Raw genomic sequence first — 23,547 nt, 5'->3', positions numbered from 1 at the left:
TAGATCTGTAGATTACAAATTTTGGTGGTCTCCCTTTTAGGTCTAGAGTGCAAGAGATTTGATTTTCAGATGAACTAAATCTGTAGTGGACATAGTTTCCCATTCTATCCTGGTCCTTTTTACTAGAAGGGGAAGGTCCTGGTTCAGCCCATTAATAAGCACAGTGTTAAAATTAAAAACTACCCAGGTAGAATCAACATGTGACGGGAAACCAGAATTTTGTTTAAAACCAGTCTGAAGTCAATTGTAATAGTCAAGAACAGCGTCATCAGATTTTTGTGTGCAAGCCTCAATTTTGTTCCAATCAACAGACTTTGGAAAAGCCCTAGTATTTGCTCGATGAAGTCGCCTAGCAATAGCTTGAGCCTATTCTCTAATAAGTTAGTGGGCTGGTCTCCCAGTTATAATTCTAGAGATATTTCAGGATTTTCCCAGTTAGCCGTTTTCATCCAGTGCTGGGCCTGGCCTTCACTGACAAGTATATGAACTAACTGGTGTGAGTCAGAGAAACCAGCTTGGTAAGTTTGAATGACTATATTCAATTCCTCAGCAAATCTGTGAGGATCTTCAAATGCTTTGGGAAAATCTTTGACAATGGCTTGGGGTTCAATATAAAGGAGTGTAAGAAACTAAGGGTTTAGCTTCTGGATCTTCAGAAGGCTTAATTTTAAAGGGACATGTTCTGACAAGTTGAGAGGAAGAGGGAGCAGGGGGAGAGAATAAGTATGAGGAAACTGAGGATACAGAAGAAGGGATGGAAATGGTGCCAGAGGCAGAATCTGGCCACAAGGAGGTGAAGGAGAGCGACAAGTGGTGCCAAAGGTTGAGCCTGAGACAAGGAAGCCAAAAGGAAAAGCCTGAGACTTTGGGAGCCATTTTAGCTCTCTTTAATCATTTATTTGCCTCAGTTAGTCTTTTTTTTTTTTTTTTTTAATGCTTTTAAGTTTTTGTTTGTTTGTTTTGGGGGCATAATTAGGCTTATTTATTTTTAATGGAGGTACTGGGGATTGAACCCAGGACTTTGTGCATGCTAGGCAGGCACTCTTCCACTGAGCTATACCCTCCCCCAACCCCAGTTAGTCTTAAAATCTTATTTTGCAGAGAGGCAATTTTAGGTTCCTGATAATGTTTGGAAGTTTCAAAATACCAGTTGAAGTAGTCATGGAATTCAGCTCTGTAAATTTCTGAGCTACTGTAGTCCAGTTCAGTTTTAAGGAAATGAAGTTTGGGGATGGTCAAAAATTCCCCATAATGGCTGTTGATATTCTAAATTGCCTTTGGACAGGTCAGTCCATTTAGTTAGAAATGCACATGAGGAAGGACTACAGTTTTTAAATAGAAAATTGACCAGAGTCCCAAGGTGAGGGGGTACGCTCAAAATATTTAGATAACTGAGATCCCATTTCTTAGAGGTTTTTGCTAGAGTAAAAGAACAATTTTCAAACAGCTTGCAACTCAGGCAGCCTGTAAGCTAATGCCAGCACTCTAAGGAAATAGCTTGGTCGCGGAGGAACCAGGCCAAAGGATTTTCAGCCAGTTTCCAGAGAGCAGTCCTTATTCCATAGGAATAGGCCAGTGGCTGAATGAGCAGTTTCAGTGAAGCAGCTCCTGTTCCTGGAGGAGTGGGCCAATGGCTTTTCACCCAGCTTCAGTTAAAACAGTCTGATCTCAGGGGGAGGGTATAGTTCAGTGGTAGAGTGCATGCTTAGCATGAACGAGGTCCTGGGTTCGATCCCCAGTACCTCTGTTAAGTAAATAAATAAATAAATAAATATAAATATACCTAATCACCCCCCCAAATAAAAAATTTTAAAAATTTAATTAATAGATTTTATTTTTTTTAGAGCAGTTTCAGGTTCACAGCAGAATTGGGCAGAAAATACAGAGAGTTCGCACATAGCCCTCCCCACCCACACATATACACTCCCCTACCCTCAACATCAATGTGGCATATTTGGTACAATCAATGAACCAACATGGACGCATTATTATCAAATTATTATTATTATTAAAAATTAAAAAACAAAAACAGTCTGATCTCAAAATCACACTGAAGTGCCAAACAAATACTCACATATAGAACAAAGCTTTAACCAGAAAAACAAAACCTTTAAATAGATCCTGAGTAAAGCCTGGAGAGCTTCAAACACAAAGAAGGCAAGAGCTCGGATTCAGGAAAAAGAGGTACCTCCAAACTCCGCGGTCAGCAAGAAAAGCAGTGAGCTCATGGGATCAGTCGTGGGCACCTCACCTGTTTGCTCATCAGCCTTGGAGCCTTCAGGGGTCTTCGCTGGTCCTCTATATATGGGCCACCAAAATGTTGAACTAAAACAAAGAGACTGCCACACACATCTCCAGCAAGACTGGCTTATTCTGGTTCAGCAGAGACTTTGCAGTTGAGCATCTGTGAGCCAATGCAAGTTCCCACACAGCAAGGGAAGAACACTTCTACAGAGGGGAAAGGGGAGTTGGGAGCACTATAGTAAAGAAAAAAAGTCCATGACTTCATTGGCTGAGTCCTTGCCAGGAAAGAAAAAAGTCTTTCTTCCTCCTATTGGGCTCAGCTCTGTTTAACTGAAGTTTCTGCTTATCAGTTTTTTTTACACTTCACTTGAGTAGAGTTTCTGGAGAGAAATAAGGAGCATTCAGTCATTTAGCATATGTATATTGAGCACCTACTATATGCCAGATATATTCCTAGTAGTTCTAAAAACTACTAGAAAAACTACAGCAGTCAAAAAAGCTGACAAAAATCTTGGCCTTCATAAAGCTTACATTCTAATGGCACTGAACAGACAATAAGCAAGATAAATTAAATTTCTGCTGTGTTACATACTGATCAATATTATGGAGAAGGGGGGAAGTATGAAAAGGGAACTAGAGGGAATATATGTCGGGGGTGGGAATTCCTGAGATGACTTTTGAGAAAATATTTGAAAGAAATGAAGGGAAAGTAGCTTTGAGAATATGGGGGATGGGGAATGGGATTACTGGTAGATGGAATTTCAAATTCAAGGCCCTAAAATGGGAACATGTCTGTTGTGTTCAAGGAACAAGTAGGTCGCTGCGCCAGAACAGAAAATGAGGGCCAGGATAATAGAAGATGATGTTGATCAGAGAGGTAATGAGGGCCAAGATCACATGAGTCCTTAAAGGTCACAGTAAGGATGTAGGTCTTTAATCTGGGTAAAATGGAAAGAATGTAAAATGGAATGTATTCAGTAGAGGCATAATAGGATGTCATTTAGACTTTAACAGGACCTCTGTGGCTCCTGTGTCGAGGATAGGTCAGAGAGGGATAAGGATGGAAGTAAATTAGGAGGCTGTTGGAATAATTCAAAGAGTGCTTGGAGTCAGAGAAGTGGAGATAGATATAGTCTCAAAGTCTGGATGTATTTTGAAAGTTGAGTCAACAAGATTTGCTGACTGTCGGATGTAAAGTATGAGAGTAAGAGAGGAGCTAAGTAGGATGGAAATGCCTTTACCCGAAATGGGGAAAACTCAGAGCACGTTGCTCTTGGGAGGGGAGCGGGGCAGTGGGGGAGTAGGGAGGTGGGAGGGCAGAGGAGTGGTCAAAGGCAAGTGGGTATCAGAGTTCCGTTTGGGTCAAGTTAAGTTTGAGATCTCTATCAAGGCATCAACTGGAAATGCCAAATTTGCAATTACATGTATGAATCTGAGTTCAGGGGAAAGTCTGGTGCTGGAAATAGAAGTTTGAGTCATTAGTTAGTTATAAAAAAGTAATAGCAAACGGTGCTGAGACACAGCGACCAGAACAGTCAGAAGAAAATCAGGACAATGTGGTGTCCTTGTTCTGGAAGCCAAATGAAGGAAGTGTTTTCTAGAAGGAGAGTGGTCAGCTGAGCACGAGGTTACCAGATCCGTGAGAGAAAGTATGCACTGGCTAGAAATGGTAAAAATGAGGGCCCTGGAGGTAAAATTTACACTCTCCACTACTGTGCTTAAGATCAGTCTTGACTGCACAACTGATTTGAAGTTTTGCGTTGTCCTCTGCAACGAAGCAGTGCTGCTTTGGCACTGGATTTTGTTTTGTTTTGTTTTTAATTGAAATATAGTCAGTTACAATGCGTCAGTAATGTCCCAGTCATAGGTATATATATACATATATTCGTTTTCATATTCTTTTTCATTAAAGGTTATTATAAGATATTGAATATAGTTCCCTGTGCTATACAGAAGAAATCTGTTTTTTATCTATGTTTATAGATAGTATGGATTTTAACATTGCACTCTTCCTGTGACCTGGGGGAACCTGACTGCTGCCTCATACTCGTACCCAAGTCATTTCCCCTTTACCTTGCTCCACTGTTGATCATCTTTAAGAGGGGAGAATACTCAGCACTCTAAAACTTAATAATGTTTAATGAGATTATGTCTGTGAGGCCCCTGGTAAATATGAAAATAACCACCTAGAGAAACACAAAGCACTATTTATTTACTATTTTTGGCATTATTATTCTGATCTTCACACATGCCAGGCCTTTCCTTATTTTGTGAACACTTACTCCAAATTGGAAGCTTTCTAAAATGAAAACCAATTTTTCTCTTTCTCTTGAGCCTACTTGCTGCCCTAAAGCTAGCCCCTAATAGAGAAACTAGGTCTGTGAAGTGTTATTTCCTGCTTTTCCTTCCCGCCCTCTTACTCTCCCAGCTGTCTCAACTCGGAACCTTGTAGGGAGAGAGTTACACTTTAGAAAACTGTTTGCTTTGACATTTAAACAAGCCTTCATTTTGTTTTTCCATATTAGACTCTTCCCTCTTCCCCTTCCATTTCTCGCATTTTGTTTGACCAGGCTTCTTTTCAGCTCATTCGTTATTGCTAAAATTTGCAGATTATACCAGAGGAAGGAGACAAATTCATAAACATGTGTTCCTGCCCAGCTGTTTTAAGACTAGGAATAACACTCCTCTTCTCTCTATACAGCTGTGCTCATCTGCTCTTGTAAGGAGGTGCCTGTCTCTAAGTCTTACCTTGCCTAGAAAGAAAAGGACTCTGTTCCTATTCAAATTGGTTATGCAGGAATCAGAGAAGCCCATCACTGGGAGGGATCGTCCAGTTGAATTCACTTTGCTAATAGCCAGAGAGAATGTAGCCCAATTGCTTTCTTAGGAGGTTTTCCATTTCCCTTAAGATGCCAGGGCCCTAGAAAGGGATTTGGAATCCTGTCCTTTCCCCCGTTAATGCCCCCGCCCCCGCAATCCTTTATGTATCTTTTATCCTAAGATGAAGATAAAGGGACATTTTAAAGAAATTGTGTAAAAACTCAGAATCCATTAGAGATAGCTGTGTAATGCCTTCAAGATCAGACCGCTAATAAATGGAGACCTTCAGTAAATTACTTAACCTTTCTGGGTTTTCTCATTTACAAAGTAGCTTTAACAGTCCCTGTATGGCAGGATTGCTGGGATGGTTGTGCCTTCTCTTTATGGACTGCCCTGTTTAAAAAAGTTATTTAAGGCTGTGAATATTTGATAAGATAATGATTATGAAAACACCTAGCACATGATAGATGTTTGATGAATTTTTCAATTAGAATCCAGTTGACTGAACCAGAGTTCTTTCCTGCCCTACTTTGTAGATTGAGACTTTCTGGTTGGATAATTTTCTTCTTTCTTTCTCTTTTTGTCTCAGCTCTCCTGTCTGATCTGGTCTTATGATAGAGCATTCTAAAATCTGATTCCAGGAGTTCAAGACTCAAGTCCTGATACTCCATGGTTTTGTCTTAGCACTCTCTTTGTTTTGATTTATTGAAAGGCTACCATGGGCTAATTATCTAATTTAATTATCTTATCATTTATTTTTGTTTCAGTCTTGTAATATTGATTAAAAATCTGAGATTCATAGTGGTTAAGTGACATGTCCAAGGTTATCTGTAACAGAGCGAGGATTTGTACTGAGATTTTCTGAGTCCCAGTTCACTGATCTTTAGACAGCATTCTACATCAAAGAAGAAAATGAATATAGGTGAGTTACTACAGATAGGCCCTGGGAGTGCTTAATCAAATAGTATTTTATTAGTGTATGACCAAAGACAAACAAAAGACTAATTCCGGAGTCCCCAGACTTATTCCCTAAATACTTTACATAGAAAATGTACCTTGGGACTTCCAATCAAGATGAATTACTGTATTCAAACTTTTGACACATCCTTTCTGTTCTGAACACATACCAAGAAGTAAAATATATAAAGTGAAAGTCAGCTGGTGAATGCTATAACAAACGGTGGTCCATCCACACCGCAGCATATCACTCACCAATAGAAAGGACTGAGCTATTGACACACACAACAACCCGGATTAACTCTCCAGAGAATTACATGCTGGTAGGGGGAAAAAAAATCAGTCCTAAAAGATTATACACTGTATGATTCCATTTATATACTGTTTTTGGAATGACAAAATTATAGAAGTGAAGAACAGATTAGTAGATGCCAGGAATTCAGGAGGGGTGGGGATGGGAGGGAAATAAGTGTAGCTAGAAAAGGGCAATGCCACGGTATCCTTGTGTTGATGGAAATATTTTGTATCTTCATTGTATCGATGTCAGAATCTGGGTTGGGATATTATACTACAGTTTTGATGGAAAATGTTAACCATTGGGGAAACTGGCTAAAGGGCATGCGAGATCTCTTTTATTACTTCCTACAACTGTAAGTGAATCTACAATTATCTCAAAAATTTTTTAATTAATTTAAAAAAATGTAACCATCAGAAATTGAATGCATACCTTATGAAATTAATGTATGGTGCAAAGACTATAATAGGTATGGTTAGAATTCTTAAAGAGAAATAATAATAATGTCTATTAAAAATAAAACTATGAACCAAACAGCCAATAATTAAATAATGGCATGTAGACATGAAAAATTAACCAGTTTAAAGTCTTGGAAATGAAAAACAGTCATTGAAATATAATTATATATTATAGTCATTGAAAATGTTTTTAAAACTCCATGCATTAGATAAATTCTAAACTGCATGTACTCAAAGAAAAAAATATAAATTGGAAGAAACAAGCACAAAGAAAAAAAATTGAGAGAGCAATATGAATCCTAGAAACAAAAAAGGATGAAAGAATGTCAAAAAGAATACATAAATCTATAATAGGTGATAATTTTTCTGAATTAGAGAAATTCTAATTAGAAACTTAACTATTTAAGTAGGTTGTACACTCCAAGTGCTATGTGCCAAACAAATAAAGTAAATACAGTATTCTGGCTAAATACGGCAGATTGAAAGTACATGTTTACCTCCCACCTTCCCCCTTTATAACCCATTCAAATGTCAGTAAAGGGATTTTGTTTTCTAAGATACAAACTCACAAGCTAAAGACAGAGAAGATTGCTGCAGACAGGTATAAGTCAGAGAACTTTGGAAACTAGAAACCAGATGCACAAGTGCTGATTTAAGAGACCTGAAAAAACAAAAGCTTAGTTTTTTACTTGTTTCTTTGTTTGTATTTTTACCTGAGGTTGGGAGGAAGGAGAGCCAAGAATAAGGAGTTTGTACCACACATATCTAGAAATATTCAGGAATTGGAAATATCAGAGTACCTCTGAACACAAGGGATATAGGATGAAGCTGAAAACGGGAAGACTGGCTGAAAGTCTATACAAGAAGCAAAAGCTGTGCATTATTATCCTCATTCTACACAGCTATGCAGCCGCCACTCTGCATTACAGTAGAAAACTGATGTTTACTCTCTGGAGAGTTTCAACCAGGGGAGGGACACTGGGCTTGGAGGAAGACAGGATGCTGTACCAAGGACTAAGTGAAAATCCATAAAACAGAGAAACTGGCAGGCAGGTAGGAGGTTGAAGAGTTCCTCTCTGAAGTTTCCAAGTCCTGGAAGGAAGGAAAAATCTCTACCAGTATTCATAATCATGGCTTAATGGAACGGACCACATATAGTGCTTCCAGTCCAATTTTTAGTGCCTTTCATTTGAATAGGAACAGACCCAAAGATCACCAAACTCTTGAGGAAAACCTGAAAAACAAGAGAATATAGACCAAAACAAACAGAGGAAAAAGGAGTTAGAGGGAAAAGACTACTGAAAGAGCAAAAGACTAGTGAGAGAGAGAAACAATTACAATTAGTATCTTCAGAGAGAGAAAATACTGTATCCCGCGAGACAAGAACAGGATACTTTTTTAAAAAATTAAAACAGTAAAAATGAAAATTTCAGTGTGTAACCTAGAACATGAAGGAAATCTCTTAGAATATACAACCAAAAGACAAAGAAATGCAAAACAGGCTAGAAAGATAAGGAAGAGTCTAGAGGTACAAATAGGAGTTCCAGTAAGCAAGAACAAGCAGTAAGTGTCATTGATAAAGAAGGCAGAAAATTAATAAGGATATAGAAGATTTGAAAAACATTATCAGTCAATTTGACCTATCATTTTTAGGCCATCCAACAACTGGAGAATACACATTTTGAAATATTCTTTTTGGGTGCATTTGGAATGTTCTTCAAAGTAGACCATATTTTAGACCACAAATTAATTCTCAATAAATATAAAAGGATTGAAATCATATACAGTATGCTCTCTGACCACAGTAGAATTATGTTAGAAATCAATAACAAAAAGATAACCTGGAAAATTTCCAGGTGTTTGAAAATTTGACAGTAGTCTTCTAAATAAATCCAGAATCAAAACAAAACAAAACAAAACAAAACCCCATGGAAACTAGAAAATGTTTGACCTGAGTGATTAATGAAGACATAACAAAACTTGTGGGCTGTTAGGGAAATTTATACCCTAAATGCTTATATTGGAAAATAAAGAAAGATCTAAAACAGGGGTCGGTGAACCTTCTCTGTAAAGGGCCAGATAGTAAATATTTAAGGTTTCGCGGGCCATGCAGCCTGTTACACATACTCAGGCTGTTACACATGCCTTGTGGTGAGATCAGGCATAGACAATGGGCAAATGAATAAATGTGGCCATGTTTCAGTAAGACTTTATTTCTGAGCTATATTGAATTTCATGTAATTTCACATGACATAAAATATTCTTCTTTCATTTTTTTCTACCATTAAAAAATGTAAAGACCATTCTTAGATTGTTAATTAACCTTTAAAATATCTTTTTATGACCTTGTGAGAAGACATAAAAAACACAAACCACAAAGGAAAAACTTGATATGTTTGACTTCATGAAATGTAAAACTAGCCAAATATACTTTAGAAAATAAGCCACAAAAAAAAGAATGAAGAAGTTAAGTCCATGTCAGACATTTTATACCAGGTTAAATTCCATATGGATCAAAGATTTAAATATTAAAAATCAAGCCATAAAAATACTAGAAGAAACCATAAGAAAAAACTGTTAATAAAGTGATGGAATGGGGAAAGCCTTTTGAAATATGACAAAAATTCTGAAGCAATAGAAGACTTACAAACATAACAACATAAATAATTCCTGCAGAGTATTAACCATTGTTAGCAAATGACAAACTGGGGGAAATATCTGATTTGTATTACAGATAAAAGGCTTACTTTAGTATATTAAGAATCACAAATAAGAAAAAGACTATAATTCAGTAGAAAAATGAGCAAAGGATATGAACAGACAGTTCACTAGAAAGGAAATACAAATGTCTTATAATGGTATCTTGTAATGAAGTACAAACTCATAATAAGAAACATGACATTAAAACTACATAAAACACCTGTTTTCCCCATCAGATTGGCAAAACCAAAAAGTTTAAAAACACTGTTGCCAAAGGGAAAGAACAGCAGGTGTTCTCATGCGCTGCTGATAGGTATATAAACTATAGGGCGTTCTGGCAGTCTTACGAAAAATCCAAAGACAAATGCTCTATGATTAGCAATTTTACTTACAGGAATTTATCTTATAGACATATAAATGTAAGTAAGATAAAACATTTGTACAGGTTATTCATTCAGTATCATTTGTAATAGCAGAAGAGTGAACCAACCTGTATATCCATCAACAGAGAACTGATTAAATAAGTAATGGTACAATTTGAAATCATTCAAATGCAGCCATTGAAAAGAATGAGGTAATTCTGTGTATACTGATATAGAATGATCCAAAATATATGGTTACATGGAAAATGTGCAGAACACTGGTGTGTACTGCTACCCTTTAAGGAAGAATGTATAAACATATTTTCTAATAAATATATGAAATACCTCTGGAGGAATACATGGATATCCATGGATGTTTCTGAGTAGGGGACCTGAAAGGCTGAAGAACAGTGACAGGAGGGACACTTCATTTTATATTGGGGTTTGCTTGAGGGGTTTTGGTTGGGGTTGTTTGTTTTTATTTTTTGGTTTTTTTGCTACCTTTTAAATTTTGGAGTGTGACCATATTGTCTATTCAAAATTATGTTTAAATAAAATGAACATACCAGGAATGTTCATTGTGATGTCATATAAGAGTGAAAATGTGCCCCCCAAAAATCTAAATTTCCATCAGCAAGAATGTGTAAAGTGTGGTCAAATAATGCAGTGACATACTTAAGCACAGTTAAAAATAAGTAGTTTAAGCTTTTCATGAAATTCGTAGATAAATCTCAGATGTGTAATGTTAAGTGAGATAGGTAAGTTACACTCCCAGCATGGTCCTGTCAATGGAAAGTTTGAAAATATAGTAACCATTGCTTTTCAACTATGATATTCTAGTCTTTAAAAAAGAAATTTCATGTAAGTATAGCACAAAATCTTAAATCCATTGAGCTGGGTGGTGGGTACATGAGTTTTTGTTAAGATGTCCTTTGTATTTTTTTAGTGTGTTTGAAATACGGCATAATTTTTTAAAAGTTAAGGAAATGTTTCTTAACTGGACCATGAAATCCGTGCAACTGTTGCCCATCCTCAAGGGCCCAGCAGTGTTGTAGGCATCTCCAGCGGGGCTATTCCAGCCTAATCCTTTTAGGCCCTCTGGGACCCAGAATACCCCTAAAGCCCTCCTACAGGAGCCAGAACACTATTCAGATGGAAAACACTCTTCTCAGCAGCCAGCATGGCCTCTACTGTCTATATCTGAGTGTTCTTGTCTTCCAGGCATGTTGGTGGTCAATGTAACATGGAGGAACAAAACTTACGTAGGTACCCTTCTTGACTGCACGCGGCATGACTGGGCACCCCCCAGGTAAGCATTCTGTAGCTGTTTAGTTTACACTTATCTGAACCGCCCTAGCCAGTGACCCCTTATACCTTTATCCTGCTAGAGTTGGACAGCTTTTAAAAGACACCCAGCTTTTAAAGGACATAATGGTATAGAGACAAGGGAAGGCATTGTATTCACCTGGCGTTCAAGAATAATAAATGAATTAGGTGTTGAGGGGTTGGGTAGAAATGGTGAGGATATCCTGTTTAAGGCTTTGTCTGCAGTTACTGAATTCTGGCTTCTACCTGTGGTCACCTTGAGAGCAGGTGAACAAACATTCATTGATGATGCTTTTTTGATAGTAGCTATCTCTCAGAAGTGTAAACTCAACATTTTCAGTTCTGTAAACTCCATTAGGCAATCTGGGTTTCACAAGGGCCTGTTCACATTGCAGTTGACCATAAGACTGATATTTCAGTGAATATGATCTTACAGCTTGTTCCTAACATTAGTTTCCAGTTTGCCAGGGTTTGGGGAACCCAGATCTTGGGGAGTAATTGATAGTTAGCATGCAAGTAATATCCTAGGAGCTCACCAGTTAATGCAGTTACCATGCTTTTAAAAGTTCCTTTAACAAATCATATTCATTCAAGATGATAGTTACCATCTGGGCAGTTCTAGAGGTTGCAGCTAAACTGGTTTGAAGATAGCTTCTTTTCTTAATAATATCCTGTTGTGTTTGTCCTTTGCCAAGGTTCTGTGACTCTCCCACCAGTGACTTGGAAATGCGCAATGGTCGGGGTAGAGGCAAACGCATGCGTCCCAACAGTAACACACCTGTCAATGAGACAGCCACAGCCTCTGACAGCAAGGGGACCAGCAGTAGCAGCAAAACCCGAGCCGGAGCCAATAGCAAAGGCCGTCGGGGCAGCCAGAATTCTTCAGAACATCGCCCACCTGCCAGTAGCACCTCTGAGGATGTCAAGGCCAGCCCTTCCTCAGCTAATAAGCGGAAAAACAAACCCCTTTCAGACATGGAGCTGAATTCTAGCTCAGAGGACTCCAAAGGGAGCAAGCGTGTCCGTACAAATTCCATGGGCTCAGCCACTGGCCCCCTCCCTGGGACCAAGGTGGAGCCCACTGTTCTGGACAGAAATTGTCCCTCCCCAGTCCTGATTGACTGTCCCCACCCAAACTGCAACAAAAAGTACAAGCACATCAATGGACTTAAGTACCACCAAGCTCATGCCCACACAGATGATGACAGCAAGCCAGAAGCAGATGGAGACAGTGAGTATGGAGAGGAGCCCGCCCTCCATGCAGACCTCGGGAGCTGCAATGGTGCATCTGTCTCACAAAAAGGTTCCTTGTCCCCTGCCCGCTCAGCTACCCCCAAAGTTCGGCTCATAGAGCCCCATAGCCCTTCTCCTTCAAGCAAATTTAGCACAAAAGGCCTCTGTAAGAAAAAGTTGGGTGGGGAAGGGGACACAGATCTCGGGGCCCTATCCAATGATGGCTCCGATGATGGACCCTCAGTAATGGATGAAACGAGCAATGATGCCTTTGATTCTTTGGAAAGGAAATGTATGGAAAAAGAAAAATGTAAAAAACCCTCTAGTTTGAAACCTGAAAAGATTCCTTCCAAAAGTTTAAAGTCAGCCCGGCCCATTGCCCCTGCCATCCCCCCACAGCAAATTTACACCTTCCAGGCAGCCACCTTCACAGCCACAAGCCCAGGCTCCTCCTCAGGCTTGACCACCACGGTGGTCCAGGCCATGCCCAGCAGCCCCCAGCTCAAGCCCATTCAGCCCAAGCCCACTGTGATGGGAGAACCTTTCACAGTCAACCCTGCCCTGACTCCAGCCAAGGACAAGAAAAAGAAGGACAAAAAAAAGAAAGAGTCTTCAAAGGAACTTGAAAGTCCTCTGACCCCTGGGAAGGTGTGTCGAGCAGAAGAAGGCAAAAGCCCCTTCAGGGAATCATCGGGAGATGGGATGAAGATGGAGGGGCTCCTGAACGGCTCCTCAGACCCCCACCAGAGCCGACTGGCCAGCATCAAGGCCGAAGCTGACAAGATCTACAGCTTCACCGACAATGCCCCCAGCCCTTCAATCGGAGGCAGCAGCCGCCTGGAGAGCACCACCCCTACCCAGCCCATGACGCCCTTGCACGTAGTGACCCAGAACGGAGCCGAAGCCAGCTCAGTGAAAACCAACAGCCCTGCCTACTCCGACATCTCCGACGCCGGGGAGGACGGGGAGGGCAAAGTGGACAGTGTCAAATCGAAGGACCCTGAACAGCTGGTTAAGGAAGGGGCTAAGAAAACCCTTTTCCCCCCTCAGCCGCAGAGCAAGGACTCACCCTATTACCAAGGCTTTGAGAGTTACTACTCCCCAAGTTACGCACAGTCCAGCCCAGGGGCTCTGAACCCCAGCAGCCAGGCAGGAGTGGAGGGCCAGGCCCTGAAGGCAAAAAAGGATGAGGAGCCTGAGAGCATAGAGGGGAAAGTGAAGAACGATGTCTGTGAGGACAAGAAACCCGAGCTGAGCAGCTCCAGTCAGCAGCCGTCCGTCATCCAGCAGCGCCCCAACATGTACATGCAGTCCCTGTACTACAACCAGTATGCCTACGTGCCCCCCTACGGCTACGGCGACCAGAGCTACCACACCCACCTCCTGAGCACTAACGCCGCCTACCGGCAGCAGTATGAGGAGCAGCAGAAGCGCCAGGGCTTGGAGCCGCAGCAGCGGGGCCTGGACAAGAAGGCCGAGCTGGGCCTGAAGGAGCGGGAGGCGGCGCTCAAAGAGGAATGGAAGCAAAAGCCGTCAATTCCACCAACTCTCACCAAGGCCCCCAGCCTGACAGACCTGGTGAAGTCGGGACCCAGCAAGGCCAAGGAGCCAGGGGCGGACCCTGCCAAATCAGTCATCATTCCCAAGTTAGATGACTCTTCCAAACTCCCCAGCCAGGCCCCGGAAGGACTTAAAGTGAAGCTGAGTGACGCCAGCCACCTAGGCAAGGAGGCCTCCGAGGCTAAGACAGGTGCTGAGTGTGGCCGCCAGGCAGAGGTGGATCCAATACTCTGGTACCGACAGGTAACTTCTGGAGGGAAATAGATATACTGTGTGATAGTCTTTCTTCTCTTTCTCTAATTAGAGCTGTCCTTATGTAGGGAACCAACAGAATACAGATTAGAGAGGAAATCTATAATTTCAGGGATTCTTCACCTTTGTAAATCATTTTAATGTTTTTTAAAAGCACTTTGACACCAGTAAAAGGTGTTATTCCCATTTGACAAGAGAGGCCCAGGTAGGTTAGCGTGGTTTGCCTGGGGTTACTTGAGACGTCACTAGGAGAGCCAGAGCTAGAACCCAGGCACCTTGATTCCTAGTCCAGTGTCTCTTCCACTGTTTGGTTCCTAATGGAATGGAGTGGTGATCCCATTTTTTTAGAGTAGGCCAAAAGCACACAGCTCAGACTGAGCTACTCTCAAGACGGGTTTTACTGGCAGAGTTAGAACTGAGAACTTGGTCTTACGTTTTGCTCTGTTCACACAACTAAGAAAGACTCCTCTTCCCTCTTTGTGCCGCAGTTAGACTGCCCCCGAGCCGGGCAGCACCATCAGCTCTGTGCCCCGAGCTTGCTCTGAAGAAGTGACAGCCCACATACCCCTGGAGAGGGAGTGGCTTCTTGTAGTCAAGGAGCCGTTTCCCCAGAATGCTCATCTCCCAGCGAAGACCCACGGGTGGATTTTCCTTTTCTTTCCCCACATCTTGTTTCCTTTGAGGGGGCTGGGGAGGCGGCAGGCATTTAAGCAGGAGGGACCAGAACTGGTTGTAAACGAAGATCAATAGAGGCCAGGGTCCTGCCCCGGCCCAGGTGTCTAGTATTATCTGCTGTGGTATTTCTACTGGGACCCAGGGCTTGAAATCTCTCTCCCATCTGTGCAACACTCAGAGCTCCCTCTGTGATTGCTGCAGGAAGCAGAGCCTCGGATGTGGACGTATGTTTACCCTGCCAAGTACTCAGACATCAAGTCAGAGGATGAGCGGTGGAAGGAGGAGCGGGACCGCAAACTGAAGGAGGAAAGGAGTCGGAGTAAGGACTCTGTTCCCAAGGAGGACGGGAAGGAAAGCACAAGCAGTGACTGCAAGCTGCCCGCGTCCGAGGAATCCCGCCTTGGGAGCAAGGAGCCCCGACCGAGTGTCCACGTGCCTGTGTCCTCCCCGCTCACCCAGCACCAGTCCTACATCCCCTACATGCACGGCTACTCCTACAGCCAGTCGTACGACCCCAGCCACCCCAGCTACCGGGGCGTGCCTGCCGTGATGATGCAGAACTACCCGGGTACGGCACCTCGCTCCCGTCGCGGTTCCATCCGCCGGGGGGGGGCGAGTGAAGCTCAGGTTCAGATCCAGAGTTTTCTTGCTCAGCTCCAAGGCTCACTGAGGCTCAGGCAGATGACAGCCCTTGTTTGAATGTGGCGCTCTGTGAAGTGGTCACTCTAACCGTGAGCTCCCTGAATGACCCCCTAATTACAGTCTGTGGGACCTCCTCTCCCTCATTTGCTTCAGTTAGAGGGTCGACTCTACAGCCAGTTTTCGTGGATAACTAACTAAAGGCAGAACGCCCTCTCTGCTGTCTTCCCTCAGCTGGGATTTTTTAAACACATCCTCTGCATTTTGCAATTTGCTAGGCACTGTGGGGAATACAAAAGAAATGGAGAAGATTAGTTCCCCCCCCACAAGGAACTTACAACTTAATTGTAGCCCAAGAGACACATGGAACAAATAGAATTCAAACCAGGATGGTACATGTATTCATTTGCAAGATCATGTTTAGCTGTGAGGTCAGGAGGCAGTCGGTGAGAGGAAGAGCAGCTGGAAGTCAGACGGAGGGGAGAGTCCAGCCAGAAAAGGCTCAGTTTGGGAAAGATAAGCTGTTTATACTGCCATCCGTGAGTTCTTGGGGAGAGGGCCACAAAGTAGGAGTCCATAAGTGTTTTTTAACTTGTAAGAAGAAAATGCTTTTCAATTCCCGTCACTGATTTCTGCTGCCTGAAGAGCCATGTGGGATGCTTCTGGGGTGGAAGGGCCCTTCTCTCCCTCCTTAGAGCTCCCACCTCCCTGTAGGAGAGCAGCCGAAATAGCCTGGATACTGACATTATAAGGCAAATTCTAAATAGGACGAGTAAGCTCTTCAGAGATAGGAAGCTGTCTCGCCCTGTAGTATTCCTTCCTCCTGTCCCCCCAGTCCTGCTGTGTAACAGCAGCGGTTCCACTCGATGAGTGCCTGCTCGGGCCAGACCGGACTAAGTGGTTTATGTACATCAGCTTATTTAATCCTCTCCGTCACTCTGTAAGTCAGTATCTTCATTTTGATGATCAAGAAACTGATTAGCTCAAAAGGCTATTAATTTGCTCAGGGCTACCCAGCTGGAAAGTCTCACAGGTAGGATTTGAGCCCAAGGACATCTGACTGCAAATCCAGTGATCTTTCAGATCCTATGGCTGTCTGTCACATACAGATGGAGCTCTGAGATTGGGGCTCTAAGGAAGTTGATTCCCCAGAAACTGAGGGCCACGTTCCTACATCCCATAGCTGTTTGCCTCCGGAGCTCAGTAAAGGAGAGATACACTAAGCCGCAGGCTGAAGACACTGTGGTAGAAAATAGCCCAGCCTGTGCCTAGGAAAGCTGGTGCCCACCTAACCAGGCTCAGGAAAGCAGAGTTTCTTCTACCTCTCCCATCTCTGACTGCTTTATTTCTCTCCCCCAGGATCCTACCTGCCTTCCAGCTATTCTTTCTCCCCGTATGGCAGCAAGGTCTCAGGGGGTGAAGATGCTGACAAGGCACGAGCCAGCCCCAGCGTCAGCTGTAAATCCAGCTCCGAGTCCAAAGCTCTGGACATCCTGCAGCAGCACGCCAGTCATTACAAGAGCAAGTCTCCCACGGTAAGGGAAGTGCAGTGACACTGGCTGTTGTCACAAACCGATAAGGCCAGATCCAGGGTCTAGGAGAAGGTGGGCGAGTTCGGGTCCTAACCACAGTGCAGTTTGGCTGACCTGACGTGAGTTCCACCGGGTGCCTCTTGACTCTTAGGAGGAGTCAAATGTGGGCTGTGGGCACCTTGCTTTCATGTGTGTGTCTCACAGTAGTGCTTTTGTGTCTGCTTTCCTTTCCAGATAAGTGATAAAACTTCTCAGGAGAGAGATCGGGGAGGCTGTGGGGTGGTTGGGGGTGGTGGCAGCTGTAGCAGCGTCGGGGGAGCAGGTGGGGCTGAGCGGAGTGTTGACCGGCCGCGCACCTCCCCGTCTCAGCGCCTGATGTCCACGCACCACCACCACCACCACCTGGGGTACTCGCTGCTCCCGGCACAGTACAACTTACCCTATGCAGCAGGTGAGCCTCATTCCCCGCTTCCTGTCTTTCCTACTCCATCTCAGTAGCATTGCCCACAGCAAGGGGCCCATGGCAAGAATCCTTTTTTGGGGGGGGTTTTGGTTTGGTTTGTTTCCTTGAGCTTCAGATCTGTCCAGAATCCTAGCCTCCTGCAGACAATCATTAAAGCATAAGAAATTTATTTCTTCCCTTGGTGCGTGGGGATTCTCAAACCCCTCCAGATAAGTGGCTTTGATACTCAGAAGAATAAGGAACAGGTGTTCCCACAGCCAAAGAGAAACCAGCCACTGAAAAATAGAGCCTTACTATCTATCCCCAGCCACTGTATCTGACCAAGTATCAGGTTCCCTTCTGTCAGCACCCCAAAGCTCAGTGGAGCTAGGAATGTAGAGAGGAACTCCTCCCAAGAGCCCCCTAGCCAACCAAGAGAAAGCGCTTCACGGCGGGTCCTGGGAGTGCGACTAACGTGTCCTCCTCCTCATCAGGGCTTTCTTCTACAGCCATTGTTGCCAGCCAGCAAGGCTCAGCTCCCTCACTCTACCCACCCCCCCGGAGGTGAGAACGGTAAGTGACTTTTCCATGTGGGGCAACAGAGAGAGCAGGGGTAGTTGATACCTGGATCACAGAATCCCTAGGGAACCTCTGTGAGGGACAGCTCTGTGGGCTCGGTGGTCCAAGACGCCCGTGAAGCCAAGTGCCTCTGGGGGGAGCTGTGGAACATCTCCCCTGGGGACCAGGACCGGCCTCCCCTGCAGTTCATGTTCTTGGAGCGCCACCTTGTGGTTGTTTTACCAGCAGGCCGAGTGCCTGGTTATCTGTCCCTGTTTCCCTTGCAGAACACCAAGTGCCCGGATAAAGTCAGCTTCACGGGCCCGGACTGGCTCACCCAAGGAGGGGCTGGAGGTGCCATTTAGACATCAGTTAAATGGTGTTGGTCATCCTGTTTGCCGTTCCCACCGTGACTGAAGGCAGACCCTTGGCTATCGCGCCTCCACCAGACCCCTGGACTCCCTGACCCTCCCTCTTCCTCAGGAGCTGGAGACTGGTACTTAGCAAAAATATTTATTCTCTCGGCCACAGCTGTGACTGTTGTGGCCTCTGTGGAGATGAAGGCGTGGGGAAGCAGCCAGGGGAACATGGCCTCAGCCCAGAGAAGTCACTGCTCTGTTCCCCAAGCTACTGGTCAGCTGCCAGAGCAGTAGCAACCCCCCCCCCCACCAGGGAGGGACCCTCAGCACTGGGCAAGGTCTGAAGACAGCACAGCAGCCATACCCCCTCACCGTCATTACCACCATCACCAGACCCTGCATCTCCCCAGTGGCTTGGGCCCTGGGAACTGGCAGCACATGGAGGAATTAGAATCTCAGGAAAGAAATTGGGGGCTGTTTTCTCTGCAGTTGTGAAGACAAGGTCTTCAAACATGAAGACTTCTCCCCTCTCACATGAGCACATCTAAACGCTCAGAGCCCAGCCTCGAGAGGGAGACCAAGGCATTTGCTCCACCGTGGCCTTGGGCTGCCTGTCAGGCAGAGGGCCGGGGTCCCAGTACCGCCCCAGGGCTCCCCGGGGACACCGGGCGGGAGCTGGAGCCGGAGCACGATGGAGCCTGGGAACTGGGAGCTGCACCCCGCTGAGTCCTGCGCTGCTTAGCCCCTACTCCTTGCCCTTTTCTCACTCCCCTACTGACCCCTTGGTGCCTTTCCCAGGGGGATCCCCACGCTGATCTCTCCTCTCTTCCACTGCTTGGCTCTTAAGACTCAGGCAGGTAAAACAGTATCCCCCAGCTGGGGGAGCTTTGGAATCTGCCAGGTCACCTGAGGGCAAGCCCGCAAGGCAGGCCCTGGGAGCACCCAGCCCTACTTAGAGATGTGCTTTCCATGCAGCCGTCCAAGTGTCATCTTCATGTAGGGCCACAAATCTATACAGCCCAGTTTCTCTGTACACAACTGCACAACTTTACATAGCTCAGTCTGTAACCCGTGTGTGTGCCAACATAAGCCGTGTTTCTTTGTAACACATGTTTTTGTTTGAGGGGCCACTGACCACGGGAGGTTGTGTTCCTTAGACCCTGGGAAAACACATGCAAGCCATTACTCCTTGGAGCCACGGAGTACACTCACTGGAGCTGTGCTCTGAGGCAGAGATGTTTCTCTGTTCTTAGAAATGCAGTCCTAGTCCAGGCTTTATGCTCTTGTACTAGGAAAGTGACAATGATTTGGTAACTTTATTGAAGTCACTTCTTCCCCGAGGTGTGGGGAGCTTTAGCTCTTAACTTTGTTTTTGAGGTACCATCCCTTTGCCCTCCTCCTCTCCTGTCTTTCCTTGACCTTCTGGATTGAGAGAGAGATGAAGACTGACAGGCACCAGCCTAGGTCAGAGAAGGTGTTTGTGACCAGAGTGCCAAAAGTGACTATGTGAGAGCAAGGGCTTGGCCCTGGAACAGTTGGGGGCATGGGGACCGAGGACAGTAAGCACAATGCCCAGCGGAAGCTGCTTTCCGAGATCCCCAGAGCCCCACTCCAGAGAGGCTCAAGGTTATTTGCCCAAGATGAGCCCCTCGGTCCTATAGCCCTTTCTTCTAGGTTTCCATGTCCTTGTTTTTGTTCAAGTTGGGTTCTGAGCCCCTCCCAAAATACCCACTGTTTTAGACCTCTTAGCAGGCCCCAAGCAGCCTCTCTCCCCCATCATTCCTTCTGCCTCCTGCTGCCCCAGCGGGCAGAGCTCTGAGCAACGACTTCCTGTTCACCCATGGAAGTAGCTGGTGTGGACACCCTTGACCCCACCTAACCTGAGTCATCCCCACCAAAATGATGGCTCTCAACTTCAGTCTGATTATGCCCTCCCAGGCTCCTGTGGGGTGGAGCCAGGGGCCCATCTGTTCCTGTTTGTTTTTAAATATTGTTGTGTGTTTTGTATCTGTGGCGCTAGCTTACAGCGTGCTCTGTACATATTGTGAAGAAACTGTTCGGAGTAATTTTCTTTCCCATTGGACAGGAATGGCCCCACATTCCTGCCCTTTCCACTTTATTCTGTAACAGAGAAAAGGAACTTCTGTATTAGCAGGGCAGCCTTGGGTTCTGCAGAAGGGAACAGCCTTTTCTTTTTCTTTTTTCCTTAAAAAACACTTGGCTCTTGGATCCTTACATCCAAGTCTCCCTTGAAGAGCAGGAGCTAAGCTGCCCAGAAAGGCAGATGGAAGCAGCAGTAGCAGCATGGCACTGCCTTTTCCTGATCCCTGGTCCCCCGGCCCCTGACCCTGGCCAGGCCCAGCCTTCCCTCCCTGAAGTAACACGCAGCAGCAGTGATGGATGCGAGAGATCCTTGACGAGAGCTGAGTCGAGGACTTGCTGTCCACCTCTAGCCTCTCCACGTGGGTGGGGAGGAGGAACACGGGGCGGCGGGCAGTGTACCTGTGGCACTTGTGACCTGGGCCCAGGGTTCAGACACTCATCAAGGATTCCCACCCCACCCCAGCAAAGGCGGGAAGAGTTTGCTGCTAAGAGCCGAGACCACCAGACCAAGGCTCTCTCTGAGCCACCCCTGCCCAGTTCTCTTGACAGACATTGCTCCTCCGGGCCCCGACAGAGAAGCTAGAGGGAAGAAGCCTCGTCCCCAGGTAGGACAGCCAAGGCTCGGAGAGCTGCTCTGGAGGACTCACGTCTGCTGCTTCCTCATTTAAGGTGTGCCAGTTCCCTTCATCCCTGCTCCCTGCCCGTGCATGTACGTGCACACGTATGACATTTCCTCCTCTTACCTCACCCTCTCCACATATCTCAAGGTCAAAGGACCACATGCAGAAGGGTTAAGAGGGCACTCTGTGAAATGAAACGATGCTTCTGAATCTCTTCTCTCCAGGCTCCAAGGAAGTGGGGGCGAGAGGCTTGGTTTGGGAATGGGAGGGGAAGACTGCAGAAGGGCTAGAGTCATTGTATACGGGCTTTGACGTCACCTATGTCACTTACTGTCCCATACACCCAATCACCATCTCAGTGTCTACTCTGATGCCCCCAAGACTCAACTGGGCAGCTAGCTGGCCCCATAATTCTGGGCCTTTGTTATTTGTTTTATTATTAGGGCATCCCAGGAAGCTTTCTGATGATCCTCTGCCATGGGCCCCTCCTGGGATGGAGACCCTCCCAGGCCGTCCCCAGCCCCTCCTGCCCCAGCCCACCCGCTTGCCTTGGTGCTCAGCCCCCCACTGGGAGCAGGTTGGGGCGAGCTGGAGGCCCGGGCTGGAGGGGCAGTGTTGCTGTTCATAGCTTTTGTTCCATTGGCGTTGCTCTGTTGAATTTAATTTCAGTCTTCCTGATTCTTCCCTTCTGTAAAGTGTACATTACCAAGTTCCTTGTTTTTTTTATATATATATATAAATATATATATATACAAACTGTACTCTTTTTGCCTTTGTACATTCAGGCAAGAAGAGAAAATAAATCTTTTTAAGAGACAATCACAAATCTGTGAGGGCTGCTGGTTATTTCTCCCGGAGTTTGCTGCTGAGCTGCCGCCTGCCTCCCCACTTTTCCGTTCTCCCTCAGCTTTCCTGATCTTCCTGGTCCTGCTCCATATGCGTCCTGAGCTCCACCTTCCCTGGCTGACGGCAAGCTGTTGAATCCAGTGTCCAGACTACCTGCCCTGCAGCCCTTTCCTGCCCAGCAGTGTTTCTGGCTTGGCCACAGGCCTACCCAGGAGCTTTGTCCTGTGCCTGGGCCTCTCCTGTCTTCCCCCATAGATCCCATTCACCAAAGTGGCTTTGGACCCTGGGTACCCTGGGACCTGTCTCCCAGAAGCCCTGGCTTTGGGCACTCACCTGTGAAAACTATGCAGCTGGGAACTCTGCCTAAGAGTTTGCGCTACTTAAACCTGCCTGGGAGCTAGAACAGATGGTTTTTAGGAATGAGTAGGAAACTAGCCCCTAATACTTCCCCCAGATTCCAGCCTCCAAAGTTCTCTGGTCAAGAGCCCAGAGAATCATTCCTGGCTGGTGCGCTCCTATGGCTACCCCATCAGAACAAGGGCTAAGGGTTTGTGGGTCAAGAGCATTTGATCAGAATTTCAAAGGGTGGTACATTCTGAAACACAACCCACCCAAACCACTGTTCCACCTCTTGAACTTTCCCCCTTTCCTCTGATTTCCTCCTTCCCTGTTTTTCCCTCTTTCTATTTCCTTTTCTTAATTGGCTTTGGAATTGAAGTATATTTTTAAATTATTTGTTGTATTTATTGAATAAAGTTTTTAATGTCCCTGTTCTTAAATTTAGACTTAGTTTGCCTTTCACATCTCTCCCCTCTGCTACTCCAAACCTCCCACCTCCAAGATATTCACCTTCTAAGTTGCTTTTTAACTGGAGTACAGATCTGGGGTACCATATTTCTTTTCTGCCAGCGGTGTTAGTAGCAAGTGTTTTCTTTTTGAAAGAGAAATCTTAGCTGAGTGCCTTTCTAACTCCAGCTGTATTAAAGAGGATCCATCAGCAGATGGCAGCAGACCCCCAGGCATGCTTCCGGTCCACTCAGCTGGCTTTATGGACAGTGACTAAGTTTTTCTTGTTGTTTATCCCTGTATTGTAGAGTCCTTGGGTATGAATTTAATATCTGAAGCCTGAACTGCCTACATTAATTTGGCCATTGTCGGCACTCACGTGGATCTGTTGTAAATATCTCACTGTTAATGACCACTTTTCAGTCAGACTTTATGCTGCCGTTAGGGTTTATCTGCCCAGTGGGAGACAGGTCAAGCCCTTCTCATGTCAGTTGACTGTCTCCAGGTGCAGGCCTTCTACAATTCTGTGTGGGGTGGAGGTGCTGAGCTCAGTTCTCTTGACGAATACCAGTGGAGTCCAAGGTTAATGACTTGGCCCAGCGTGAAAACACAAGTAAGCTCCACACAGAACGATGAGAAAATGGGCCAGACTCAGAGAACCTAAGGACAGCCACAGCTCCACAGTTAGTAGTTTCAAAGCTGCAGGAGGTGGAAGAACATGCCCAGGCACTTCATTTGGGAAAAAAGAAGCAAAAGGAAAAAAGTACTAGTTAAACCCTT

The 23,547-nt window shown here is 45.2% G+C and overlaps 1 protein-coding gene across 2 annotated transcripts in view; it reads left to right on the top strand.

Annotated features, from left to right (window-relative positions):
- Window positions 1-21,961, top strand: part of ZNF609 (zinc finger protein 609) — a 183,836-nt gene extending 161,875 nt beyond the window's left edge. Inside the window, exons 4-10 of one of the 2 annotated variants that reach the window (XM_032480954.1) lie at window positions 11,058-11,145; window positions 11,858-14,198; window positions 15,084-15,450; window positions 16,881-17,056; window positions 17,288-17,504; window positions 18,005-18,068; window positions 18,341-21,961. In XM_032480954.1, coding sequence (XP_032336845.1) covers window positions 11,058-11,145; window positions 11,858-14,198; window positions 15,084-15,450; window positions 16,881-17,056; window positions 17,288-17,504; window positions 18,005-18,063 — 3,248 coding nt within the window. In that variant the 3' untranslated portion in view covers window positions 18,064-18,068; window positions 18,341-21,961. Of the gene's footprint in view, window positions 1-11,057; window positions 11,146-11,857; window positions 14,199-15,083; window positions 15,451-16,880; window positions 17,057-17,287; window positions 17,505-17,989; window positions 18,069-18,340 lie in introns of both variants that reach the window. The other variant, XM_032480952.1, reaches the window with a different exon arrangement.
- Window positions 21,962-23,547: the final 1,586 nt, after the last annotated feature.

This window comes from Camelus ferus, chromosome 6, assembly GCF_009834535.1.
Source record: "Camelus ferus isolate YT-003-E chromosome 6, BCGSAC_Cfer_1.0, whole genome shotgun sequence".
Classification (NCBI taxonomy): Eukaryota; Metazoa; Chordata; class Mammalia; order Artiodactyla; family Camelidae; genus Camelus; species Camelus ferus.
The sequence above is the reverse complement of the archived record's forward strand: the minus strand, read 5'-3'. Positions and strand labels throughout refer to the sequence as shown.